General features: G+C 52.6%; 1 protein-coding gene and 1 long non-coding RNA gene across 2 annotated transcripts in view; one reads left to right on the forward strand and one right to left on the reverse strand.

Annotated features, from left to right (window-relative positions):
• SHB (SH2 domain containing adaptor protein B) overlaps positions 1 to 4401 on the reverse strand; it is a 135322-nt gene extending 130921 nt beyond the window's left edge. The window contains exon 1 of the mRNA XM_081803223.1: positions 3073 to 4401. Within this exon, the coding sequence (XP_081659349.1) occupies positions 3073 to 3786 (714 nt within the window). The 5' untranslated portion in view covers positions 3787 to 4401. The remainder of the gene's footprint in view (positions 1 to 3072) is intronic.
• Positions 4402 to 4615: 214 nt separating this feature from the next.
• Positions 4616 to 12760, forward strand: part of LOC115939348 (uncharacterized) — an 88957-nt gene continuing 80812 nt past the window's right edge. The window contains exons 1-3 of the long non-coding RNA XR_004074174.2: positions 4616 to 5360; positions 7990 to 8110; positions 8734 to 8907. This is a non-coding gene — a long non-coding RNA (uncharacterized LOC115939348). The remainder of the gene's footprint in view (positions 5361 to 7989; positions 8111 to 8733; positions 8908 to 12760) is intronic.

A 12760-nucleotide genomic window follows, 5' to 3' on the forward strand; every position in this document is an offset into this window, starting at 1 on the left:
TGGAGGCAGTGAAAAGACGATCTGTGGACCAACAGCTTCTACCCCACACCACAGTAACTCCCAACTCAGGCCTGATGTTAAAAACAAACACAGGGCCTGGCACATAGAGTGGGAGTGTGGCGGAGGCATTCATCAGCCTTATGGGTTCTTGTCTTATCTCTGACAATTGACAAAAGGAAGCTGGGCCTGAGATTAAGCGGGGTACTAGAAGTGGGTTTTCCTGGATCCATGGGTGAGTGGTAGAAGGAAGGCTCCGAGGTGTTCAGGCCTGGATCTATACAGTATGCCTGGCCTTCCAAAAGCTGTCTGGCCGAAAATAATGTGAAAACCGGGCTGCATTCAGACTGCCTGACCAGGAATGGGGGGTGGGTGTTGGCCCCAGATGAGGAGACAGCCCCACACAGGGCAGAGAGGAGAGGATCTAGAGTCTCTGCATCCCAAAGCAGTTCCAACCAGAAGACCCAGGGGAAGGGTTAAGGAGAAGTCACTTACATAATGGCCCTCAAAAGTGTGATAGCAGAATCAGCAGCAAAAGATCACCTAGGAACTTGTTAGAAATGCACATTTTCAGGACCCACAGCAGGCTTGATGAATCGGTTTTAAAGAGCCCTCCAAGTTCTGGTTTGAGAACCACTGCACAGTGTGACCCTCTGTGGCTGCCTCCCCTCTTCCTCTTTAGAAAGAACATCTGGTAGCTGAAACTCCTGTCTCTGGATCAGAACAATTTCTCAAAAGATCAAAGGGCTCAAAGTCACAACCCAGTAAGTGAAATGCAGCCAAGAGAGATAAAAAACAAAAAAACAAAAAAAACCCCCCCATAAATCCCTTCATTTGCCCTCACTGTGCTTAGCTTATAAGGTCCTCCCTAACCTGGGCCCTGCTGTTCCCCTGGGGTCCTGCACAACTCTAACCTCTCAATGCCAGCCACAGGCACTTTATCTGCATCTCCTCAAGTGCCAGGCTTTCTTTTGGGAGCCAACCACAGTCACTGCCCCTCCCCCACAATAACAGCCCTCCCTGACCACCCCCACCTCAGCCCTCCTGTAACAGCACCCCCATCATAGCACTCATCATCCACACTGCAGACTGGGCCACAAAATTCACGAGGGACTGCTCCAGCACCCAGCAGGGGAGGGCACAGGAAAGACCCATAAAAAATACTTGATGGTGAGAGGCGCCTGGCTGGCTAAGTCAGTGGAGCATGCAACTCTTGATCTTGGGGTTGTAGGTTTGAGCCCCACACTGGGTGTAGAGATTATTTAAAAATAAAATCTTAAAAAAACAAACTTGATGGTGAACAAAGCCAACTCTCAAATACACTTGACATTCTAGCTATAAGACATTTTATTCCTCAGTATTTGAAATACTCTTAATTGGAAAAAAAAAAAAGTCTACTAAAGTTTTGAAAGCCAGAAAAGAAAACTTTACAAAGCAGTGGGAGGGAAAGATTTGCCCACCAGGAAGGTAGCTGTGGAGTAACAAGGGGGGCCCAGGAGTCTAGCACCATTTGCTGGGAATCTCTCCATCTTCAGAGGCAGGGCCTTGCTCAAACCAACCATACGCAGGAACTTCAGATTCTCCCAAGCCAGCCCCTAGCCAAACCTGAGCCACATATAAGGCAGCAAGGAGCCTCTTTGGTGTTTCCCTCACAGATCAACCACAAGCCCTTGATCCTGGGGGCTCCCAGAGAAATATCCCCCTCCTCCAAGGCAGCAAGCACCTGGGAGGCCACCTGGCTCCCAGGTTCTTGTAGGAAGCCCTGAGTCCATGCTTCCAAGGTGTGCCCCCAAACTGGCTCCAGGGACCGCCCACCTTGCCTTTAGCAGATCCAGAGAGGAGGGGATACTCTTGGGTGGGACCTCAGAGAAAAATCCAGGCAGAAAAATAAAAAGAAGGGCATCCCCTTACTTCTCCTGCCTAGAAAATAAAACATCCCTTCCAAGCACCAGCTGGCAGGTAGGAGCCTGTCTGTCTGCTGTCTGGACATCCAGTCCTAAAGGGAGCTCAGACTCTCAGTCTTCCCCAGCCCACGCTTGGGCAAAAGTTTACCTTTGGGAAAAGGTGGGGGTGATGGGGAGAACAAGAGGGACATGAGCCTGACAGGGCGCTGGGCCTCAGATGTAATCAAAACACTGCCTTCCACCATAAGTAGACAGAACAAGTATTATTTTATGGGGGAAGGGAGGGTGCAACAGGAGTGTGAAGGGGGAAGAGAGGGGTCCAGTCTAGCTATAATTGGTGTGCTTCAAAGAGGGGGATCAAAATGGCCTAATATGTTAGGGGGGGTTGTCACAAAGTGGTCCCCCTCATTCCTGGGACTGTATGGGGTGGGGGGTGGGATCAGGAAGAGGTGAGGATTGGAAGGGTGAGTCTCCTTCCAGCTGATGGACTGGCGGACCCCCTTGTGCGCGCGGCGGTGGGAACTGACTTGTCGAAGTGTAAAGCTCCTGGAGGCAGCGTACTTCAACCGGAAAAGCATGCGTGGGGGTTCCCAGGGCAGCTCCAGTACAAAAGGCCGCTCGGATTTGGAAACCTGGCGCGAGGGGTGGGGCAGGGCAGGGCTTTTAGAGGGATTTACATATATACGTTTAAGGACAGCCGGTCCGGATCTGCCACTGAGAATGCTGTGTAATATCGGGCGAGTCCCTTCCCAGCTCTGGACCTCAGTTTCCCATCTATAGCATGGTGGGAGGGAGAAAACAAAAAACGAAACACGCTTCTCTAAATCCCTGCCAGCTCTGACTTTCAGACTTTAGGTCTTGGGGGACGGAAGGGCTGGCTGGGTCTTTCTTGGACAAGGTTGGTAGGACGCTCTCGTCAGGTTACTTCCGAAGGAGGCACCTGGCTGTGGGCTCAGAGAAGGACGTTTTAGGAGCAGCAGGTAAAAGAGTCTGTGTCAGAGGCCGAGGATCCAGAGGAAAGAGCGTGCGAGAGGGAAGAACTGGGAAGCAGCGTGGGAGCCCTTACCCCAGGGTCCTAGCCCGAAGCTAATGAAGAAACCAGAGCGTTGCCTCAGTCTCCCCGTGCGCACAGTGGCTCAGGAACCTGGGGTGAGAACAAGGGGTGCCTTACCTTGTCCTTTTTGCCGGCCCCGCTCTCCTCCGCGGCCGAGGCGGCACACTTGTTGAGCAGTTTCTTGCCACCGCAGGCCGTCGGGCTCCAGGTGCGGCCGCCCGAGCAGGCACCCCCCGGGAGGTCTCCCGCACCGCCCGCGGCGCTCTCCACCTTGATGAGGCGGTGCTTCGGAGAGATGTAGCGCACCTCGGCCGGGGTGGCTGGCCGCCGCTCGCTGCTGCTGCGGTAGAGGTGCGGGGAGCCGGAGGACGACGACGAGGACGCGGCGGCGCCTGCACCGGAGGAGGCACAGCAGCAGCCGGCGGCGCCCGACGCGGACGAGGCTGAGAAGGCGCGCTGGCCCCCGCCCGGCTCCCCGCCGCCGCCGCAGTAGTCCAGGCGGCACATGGCGCGCAGTTTGCGCAACGACGAACCGGGCCCGTTGTAGGGGTCCTCAAAGTCGCGCTCCTTCTGTGCGCGGTAGGCGCGGATGAGGTCGCTGGTGCTGCCGCTGTCGTCGGGCAGCGATCCCGACGAGGTTGAGAAGCAGGAGGCGGCAGCCGGACCGCAGGACGCCGAGGCGCCCGCCGGGGCCTGCGGCACAGCCTGGGGGGGCTGCGAGGGCCGCTCGCCCCGGCGCCGCTGCTCGCGGTAGTCCGGCCGCGGCGGCTGCGGGGGGCTCTTGGTCTTGCTGTTGCCCAAGCTGAAGTACTTGTTCAGCCACTTGGCCATGGCGAGAGGCCGCCTAGGGCCGCGGCGCGGAAGCCCGGTCCGCCGCCGCGGCCATTCGGGGAGCAGCGCTGCGGCCCAGGTCTCTCGGCGCCCCGGCCCCGGCGGGGGGCGTCCGGGGCGCCCGCTCTCGACGCCAAGTTCAAGTTCTCTCCGCCGCCTCCTGCCGGCCGATCCCGGCTTCCAGCAGCTGCAGCACCGCCCTCCGCCTCTGCTTCTCGCCGCCCGGGCTTCGGATCTCTCGCCCCTCACGGGCGCGTCTCATGGGATCCCGGACCGCGGCCCCGCGGAGAGCGAAAGGCCCGGGCGCCCCCGCCTGGGACGCTCTGGCCGTGCGCTCCGCCGCGGAGCGCTCTCCTGCCCCGTCTGAGCCGCAGCCTCCGCCTGGGCCGGGATCTGCGGCTGCTGCGGGAACTTGTCGGCGTCTTTGGCCCCCCTTCTTCCTTCCTGAGAGCGCTGGGAGAGAGCCCGGCCCCGCAGCCGGCGAGCAAGCAGGAGGGAGAGCGAGCGAGCGACGGACGGAGGCAGCCGGCGCCCGCCCGAGCCGCGCGCCCGTGCCCGTCCCGGCGGCGCCTGCCGCTGCCGCTGCCGCCGCCTCCCGAACCGCCGCGTGTGTGACACCCGGGCCGCCAGAACCCGCCCCGCGCCGCGGCCCCGCCCTCCCTGGGCTCGCGCGCGCGCCCCGCCCCCAGCCCGCCCCCGCAGGCCCCGCCCCGCCCCCCACGAGCCCGGCCGCCGGAGCGCGGCCTAAGCCCCGCCCTCCTCGTGCCTGGGTCTTCAGCTGGCGCAACTCTCCACCTCAGCACGCGCCACCACCCGCGGCCACCTCGGCGCCAGCCCCGGGGTGGCGCCTGAGGGCACCGGGGTCCGGCGGCCCTCCTGGCCCCGCCTCGCTCGCAGCCCGCCGGCGCCTGGGGCGTGAGGTTGCCAGCGTGAGCCCGCCGCGCGCAGAGGCCAGACCCGTGCGCATCTCCTGGTGCCCGCGCGCTGTGCACTTCAGGGACCCACTGTTGGGGGCGGGGCGCGGGGGTGAATTATCCCGGGACATTTCTAGTTTACAGTGTGACTCGCGCGAAGAAAGTGCGGCCCTGGGGCCCCTCCGGGACAGGGTGCCTTATCGACCCCTCTTGAAGGGACGGAGACTCCGGTTCAGCCCCCGCGTGCCTGATCTTCGGAGGAGTCTCTATGCTAATGAGCGTGTTAGCAGTCCGGATGACGGAAGCGGCCTGGAGGGGCGGCGGGCCGGCCCGGCACCAGTCTCAGCTCCGGGCTGAGAGGAGGCAGGACGTTGGCTCACCTTCTCACCTCTGACGAAGTCGGGGCTTTAACCCCGCGCACCGCCGACCTGAGGCCCAAAGGAGGGCCGGCCACCCAGGTGGGCCGGGCTGCCACTTCCCGGTCAGGTGGAGCCGAAATGATGTCATTTCCACCAGTCTCTACTTTGCAATTTAAGATCGTGCTTTGATTATTAACCAAAGCTGAGGAAACTGAGACCGAGGCAGGGGCGCAGCTTACCCGGTGAAGCTTTTCCTGGGAAAAGGCTCCCGGTGGAGCCGGAAGAGCTGCCTGGAAAAGAGGTAACTGCCACTAGAGCCGGTCCTCCTTTGAGTTTGGCCGCCAAACCCCAGAATATGCTTTACCCTAAGGTGTGAGAACTGAGACCCGAAGTCGCAGGAATTCTCTAGGAAGGCTGACTTATTAGGACGATAGCCCGCGTCCTTAATTATCTCCACTTGCTACCTGTGTCTTAAGAGATGGGCTTTGGCGGGAGTCTTTTTCTGTATCCCCGTAGGAAAAGTGGGACCTGTTAGGGCAGGCAGAAGGCCAGAGGCTCTCTTGGAGGGGACACAGCCCTAGCCTCGCTGGTGGTGGAGGTCACATTCTCAGTCTGAGAGCCAGACAAGAAGTGCCTGAGAGCTGTCGCCTCTTCACTGCCTGAGGCCACAGTGGGGAAGGGGCAGAACCCAGACTCCAACTTGGGTCTTCCTCGGAAGGTTGTGCTCCGTCCACTCAGCCGCACACACTGATGTAATGGAATTGACTGCAAATTGTCCTTTTAGGATCAAGCCATTTGCTCTTTCCCTCTTTGGTCAGACAGGACTGTCATCCTCTATGAGCAAGTTAAGTTTTTTAAACCCACCATTATAACCCCCACAGTCACAGACACCATCTACGCAGCCCCTTCATTGCCTGAGATCTACGTACTTGGCATTTCTCAGGAAATAATCTAGGGTGTGTGTGTGTGTGTGTGTGTGCACGCGTGTGAGTGAGTGATGTGTCTGGGGAATGGTGGAAGAACCAGAAATTAACTTGGGCTAAGGTGTTTATTTTGGATAACCTTAAACTTAAATATCTCAAATTACCCTTTAAATCACTCCTCTGCTGTATAAACAATTATTCTGCAAGTAAGGGAGGCCCAAATAGAAGAAAACCCAAAAGGCAAGTACATCCTCATTGTAAGCCCTATTTCTCAACCAACCTCAAATCCTCTCTGGCTCCCTCTCTTCCCATTTCTGCTTGTAGGCCCAGTAAGGAGGAGCAGCTAGACACTGGCCACAGGCCAGGCCACTCAGGACAAGAAAGTCCTCTCAAGGGTCTGGAAGCTTGTTCCCTGCATGTGGGTTGCATATGGAAGAATTATCTCTGCCTTTTCCAAAGGTTTAGGAAGAGAAGTTATATTTCACAACTTATTTTTTCCATTTCACTTTCAGCAGACCATGGGGTTAGACCCACTTTTCCATGTGATGCCTCTGCTGGGGTATAATTTGCAAGCCAAAATTATTGTAATGCTATAGTATTATGCCAAGAACTTCCAGAGCACTTGTGTGTCTGCTCAACCCCAACACATTCCGTATATTATTAACCCTACTCATCAGCCCTGCAAGTTGGTGTTATTCCCAGTTTACAGATGGGGTAACTGGACTAAGGTAGTATTTACTTCAAGCAGGCAAAAACGCACAGGTGTTTTCCTCTGGGAGCTAGTGGAGACACACCTTACAAGACAGATTCAGAAATAATCATTCTAAAAGGAAACAGAAAAGTTTCCTAAAGACAATATTGGAAAAGTAGTATGTCAAATGGTTGAAGAAGACAGGAACTTGTAGGGAAAGGATCAGAGCACTACAGGCAGTCAGAGCTGAACAGACTGTCCTTTCACAGAGCCAGTCACCCCACTTCACAGAGGGAAAATGGATGACTGAAAGGAAGAGAGTAAATCAAGAGGCACAGCTGGGATTGGTACCCGGTCTCCTGATACCACAAATCCAACATTATGCTCATCACTGCCATTTTTTACTTTTAGCTCCACACCCCCCTGTTGCCCCGGCACTTGTCCCTGATTTTCTTATTGGAAGGGTTCCATATGGCCCTGTTTCTGTTTCTGCCCTGTCTCAACTTCTCACTTTAGACCAAGGTGGGGACATGGCAGCTCTTTTTCCTGCATCCTCCTTCCAGTATCTGGAGGTAGGCTATGTCATTGATAGAGGCCTGGAGAAACAACAGACTCCTCTACTTCTTTCAGTTCAGGTCATCAAATGGTAATGTCAGTCTCCTGCTGTGTGCTGGGCCCCAGGGCAGGAATCTGGACTGGAATCATAGATTTGGGAGTCCTTAGTGCTCTAAGAAGATCTGAGGCAAAACTCTCAGTCATCCTTGACATCCTTCTTTCATTCCTGCTCCATCCAACCCTTCAGCAAGGAATAAGCAAAATCTTACCACTTCTCACCACCTCCACTGCTTCCACGCCAGCCCAACACTCCTTCATCTCTTGCCTGGATCATCACAGGCATCTGTTACCCATTTTCCTGCTTCTGTCTCAACACAGCAGCCAGTGATCCTATTAAAACTCAATCTGAGGGCGCCTGGGTGGCTCAGTTGGTTAAGCGACTGCCTTCAGCTCAGGTCATGATCCTGGAGTCCTGGGATCAAGTCCCACATCAGGCTCCCTGCTCAGCAGGGGGTCTGCTTCTCCCTCTGACCCTCTTCCCTCTCATGCTGTCTCTCATTCTCTCTCAAATAAATAAATAAAATCTTAAAAAAAAAAAAAACTCAATCTGATTATGCCCCTCTTCTGCTCAAATCTCCCATTAAATCCCCATGTCCCTAATAATAAATGCCAAAATTCTTATAGAGGCCCACAAGGCCTTATATGACCTAGTCCCCTCAAATTCCTAACTTCATTTTGTATTATCCTCTCTCCTGCTCTAGCCAGGCTGCCTCTTCCTGGTATTCCTTGAACACTCTCGCCTTGGAGCCTTTGCACTGTATTTCCTCTGCCTGGAATGCTTTCCCTCAGCTGTCCCCATGGCTCATCCTTCACTCCCTTCAGGTCTGTATTTATTCATTTATTATTTTTTTAAGATTTTACACAGGGGGAGGGGCAGAGGGAAAGGGACAAGCAGACTCCCCCCTGAGCAGGGAACCCTACGTGGGCTCGATCCCAGGACCCTGAGATCATGACCTGATCTGAAGTCAGACATTGAATCTACTGAGCCACCTAGGTGCCCCAGGTCTGTATTTAAATGTTACATGCTTAGTGAGGCCTCCCCTGGGCACCATATCTAGGATTGTTGTTCCCACTCAACACTTTCTATCCTTCCCAGCTTTATTTTTCTGAATGTTACCCAGACCCATTTCATGCACAGCATATTTTACTTATTTTTCTTGTTTATTGTCTTGTCTCACAATGGGAAAGAGATCTTTGCTTTTGTTCACTGCATATCTCCAGTGTTCAGCACACTGCCTGACACCTAGTAGGCACACGATAAGTATTTGTCAAATGAACAAGTGAACGTGAATGGTTAATCATGGAGGGCAGAATGGCAGAGGGCTAAAGCCTGGCATCTCTGCCTTGGACCTGGTGCTAGTGGCTATTAACTTTGGTCTGGAGGTGGGAACATCGCAGACTTGCTGAGTTTTTGAAGCAGATGTGTTCTGGTGTTCTGTTCCCAGGCTGTTCTCTTAAGCAGAGGAAGCCGAATGAGGTTTATGCATGTCTTCCCAGCATCCAGAGCGGGTTCCAGGAAGGTTGTGGCATCCAGGTAGCCCTTTCACAAGAGTCCTGGTCATGCTGACATTCGAGGCTATCTGTGCGTCACTGAGCCAGCTCTGTTCTCTCCACCTCAGGTACAACTAATCTTAAGAATCTCATTATGGGTCCAAAGATAATCCTCTATATCTAGATTAAAGGTTGTGTTTTGACCATTACCACACATTGAGCATTGAGCCGACAGTTTAATTGAACTGTTTATGCCGCTGCCTTGATCTCTTCCCAGAGAATTTACAACTAATTCCGAGTGTCTCTGCGAATTAAGTGGGCCTCTCCCAACATGCTTTACTTGTAGTTTGCCTGTGCCAAATCCCACCTGTCCTTGTGTTACCCAATTATGGGCTCTCGCTCACAGCTGTCTCTGACCAGTGCCACTTCCAGTCCACTTCCTCCCTGAGGTGGCCATTAAGATATGGCTCTGAGAATGGCCGTATCCTAGGACAACCTCTGTGATACCTGCAACAGTAGAAAGGGGGGTGGAGGTGAGGATTGGCACAGGAGCAGAGAGGGTGTAAATCATACTGACTCCTTTGAAGTCACCTCCAGGCAACTGACAATAACCCCCTAACAAGAAAAGGGTACAAGTGTCTTTAGCACAGTTAAGTGTGATGGAAGGAAAAGAGCTCTGGACTGAGGTCAAGACTCCTGAGTTCTTATCCCGGCCCTCTTCTGACTTCCTATGTGACTTGGTGTTACTATTTATAAAATAGGAGCTGGCAGATCATTGTTTCCCATTCTGTGTTATGGAAGTGTCTAAGGGTAGGGTTGCCAGATCTAGAAAAAACAAAACAATAGCAAAAAAGGACATCCATGCAATAATTGGGACATACTTACAGTGAAATATTATTCGTTGTTTATCTGAAATTCAAATTTAACTGGGTGTCCTATATTTATCTGTCCATGTGGGAGATAAAAAAGGCTCCCAACCCCTAACCCAGCCTCTGCTAATGAAATGGACAAGAGCAGATGTTCTTAACCCTGGCTGAACATTATAATCACCTACAGAACTTATACAGTACCCAGTGACCAGTCTGAATTCCAGACCAGTTAAATCAGAATTTCTGATGGATTCAGGCATTGTATTTTTTTTTTTAATTAAAAAAAAAACTCCCAGCGGTGCCTGGGTGGCTCAATTGGTTGGGCTTCTGACTCAGGTCATGATCTCAGGGTCGTGAGATTGAGCCCTGCATCAGGCTCTGCGCTCAGTGGGGAGTCTGCTTGGGATTCTCTCCTCCCTCTCCCTCTGCCCCTCCCCTGCTCATGCAAGCGCTGTAAATAAATAAATAAAACCTTTTTTTTTTTTAAGGTTATTTATTTATTTATTTGAGAGAGAGAGAGCGAGAGAGAGCGTGTGCACCAGTGGTGGGGGGGCAGGAGCGGCAGAGGAAGAGGGGACATAGACTCCCCTCTGAGCAGGGAACTAGACTCAGGGCTCAATACCAGGACTCTAGGATCACGACGTGAGCCTAAAGCAGACGCCTAACTGACTGAGCCACCCAGGCACCCCAGATCAATCTTTAAAGAAAAACAATCTCCCTAGGTGAGTCCAATGTGCAGCCAAACTTGAAAACCACTGGACTAGAGCAGAGATTCTCAAAGTGAGGTCCCTGGGCCAGAGCATCAGCCTCACCTGAGAACTTTAGAAATACAAATTGTCATTCTGACTTCCTGACCTTCAGAATTAGAAACTGGGGGTTGGGGCGCCTGGGTGGCTCAGTCGTTGAGCGTCTGCCTTCGGCTCAGGTCATGATCCCAGGATTCTGGGATCGAGTCCCACATCGGGCTCCCTGATCGGCGGGAAGCCTGCTTCTCCCTCTCCCACTCCCCCTGCTTATGTTCCCTCTCTCGCTGTGTCTCTCTCTGTCAAATAAATAAATAAAAAATCTTAAAAAAAAAAAAAAAAAGAAAGAAACTGGGGGTTGTGGCCCAGCAAGCCTGTTTCCAGGTAATTCTGCTATAGCTGAAGTTTGAAAGCCAGTTTGAAACTTCCTTAGAAAATTTTCAACTAATTTGCTTTCTAGCTAATTGCTTTGCAGTGATGCAAATCACCTGTCCTGTGGTGATTGCAGCATAAGTTATGGAGGTTGTGAACCTACTGGGTGCAGTAACTTTTTCAGTCCCAACTATCAGTCTGACGGCAGTCTTGAAGGCTACCATTGGCACCTGGAGCTTATTGCCAGTAGGACAAATTAGGCCAGGAAGAGCCAGATGTGGACCCGAAATGTCTGAGGGCATAAAGTTCTGGGTCAGGCAATGTAAAGGCCCAGCCGAAGAGGCTGTGGAGCCCATGGGCAAGGGGAAAGTGGAAAGTGTGGCAGGAAGAAACCACAGGTGGGTGGTACATTAGGTCAGTCCAGGTCCCAACGAGGCTGGGGGCAGTGAGAAATCAGGGATACCTCCAGGGTTGGTTAGGCCAAGTCACACTGCTTCCGTGAGGAACCGGGACCAGGGCAGGCCACAGCTGATGTAGACTGGAGGAGGCGGGTGTCAGAGATGGAGAAGGGAGTCTATCTTTGCTTTGTTTTGTAAGAGGCAAGTAGTGTTCAAGAACAGAGCATCATTTTTCTGCAATTGAGGAGGACTTAAATGCAAACCTACTAGCACCACCAGGTTTTCTCTGGAGGTCTCACAGTCAGGTTTATTTGTTTCTGGGATGCCAGGTACCCAGGATATGTGACTGTCTTGTCCTTGAGAGACATCTGGAGGGCAGGTAGCAGGGGCTGTGCATTATTCATTTCTGTCCACCCCCAGGCTTTGCTCAGTGCCTGCCAAATGCTAGGCCCTGAGTGACTGTGTGTGGAATCGAATCCAATAGAGATCCCACAAATCACCGTTCTTAAGTATGAGTTATCACCTCAGACCCTAATAAAGCACACCACTGAGAAAGTCCAGACATTCTATATGCAAAACGGCACTTGTCACCCTTTGAGAATCATTCCAGACTCTCTCCTTCCTGTCTTTCTTTCTCCCTTCCTTCCACTGAACACCTCTCCTGTGCAAGGCTGGATATTAGACTGACCAGCTCTGCCATGAGAGCTTTGCGCTCTGTAGGGAAGAACTGAAAAAGAAGGCGTAGAGGCAGCAAACATTGAAACCTCCAAGATCTCACTTACCTGGGTTCTAATGTGAATGACTTTGTGCTAGTGTGTAAAACTGTAAATCTGAGGAGTTTAACTGATTCTCCTCATCTCCAAAATAAACTTCGGAGTTCCTGAAAAGGTGAAATATTACTTTAAGCCCTATGGTTGGGAAAGTGATTTAGAACCTACACAGAAAATGTTCTTTTGATGCAATTTCCATCCTCTCACTTTGGCTGTAACATTTAAAGACAATTTTTAAAAGTCACTTTCCATGCATAATTTTCTCCCACTACAATTTTTTTCTTGAATTAAAATGGTCACCATGCTGTCATCTGAGGCTTTCCTGAGTGGATGCATTGGTCTTAGCCAAAGCCAGGAAAGAGTTAAAGTTGCAAATGGCCGTCTGTCTTCTGTCTGGGTTTGGGGGTGGGGTGGGGGTGGAGACTGCCCAATTGTCTGTCCATTTCTTCCCTTCCCTAGGGCTGAGTGCAGGATGTTAAGTCTCCCAAAATAACTCAGACCCTGAGGGTAAATGCTTGCTGGGAGCTGGTTTGGAATAGAGGATTCTCCAGATCAGAGGGGAACTTTCGAGGCCAAAAGATCTGATCTCCTGGGCTGAAAGAGAGAGGAGCCCAGCCACCTTCTAAACTCTAAACATCCACTAACCAGTCCTCACCAGGTCACAGGGAAACCAGGTGCCAGCTTCTTTCACCCACGTAGCATCCTACAGAACTATCATACCCAGACACAGTCCTGTAAGGCCTGTGGGCACAGCTTGGAGAGGCACTGGCAGAATGGGGGCAGAATCTAAGTGAGCCCCAGGTCACTAGAATTTCTGGAGTTCTTGGAG

The sequence above is a fragment of the Leptonychotes weddellii genome, chromosome 14, assembly GCF_054177405.1.
Source record: "Leptonychotes weddellii isolate Sample4059 chromosome 14, ASM5417740v2, whole genome shotgun sequence".
In the NCBI taxonomy this organism is placed as follows: Eukaryota; Metazoa; Chordata; class Mammalia; order Carnivora; family Phocidae; genus Leptonychotes; species Leptonychotes weddellii.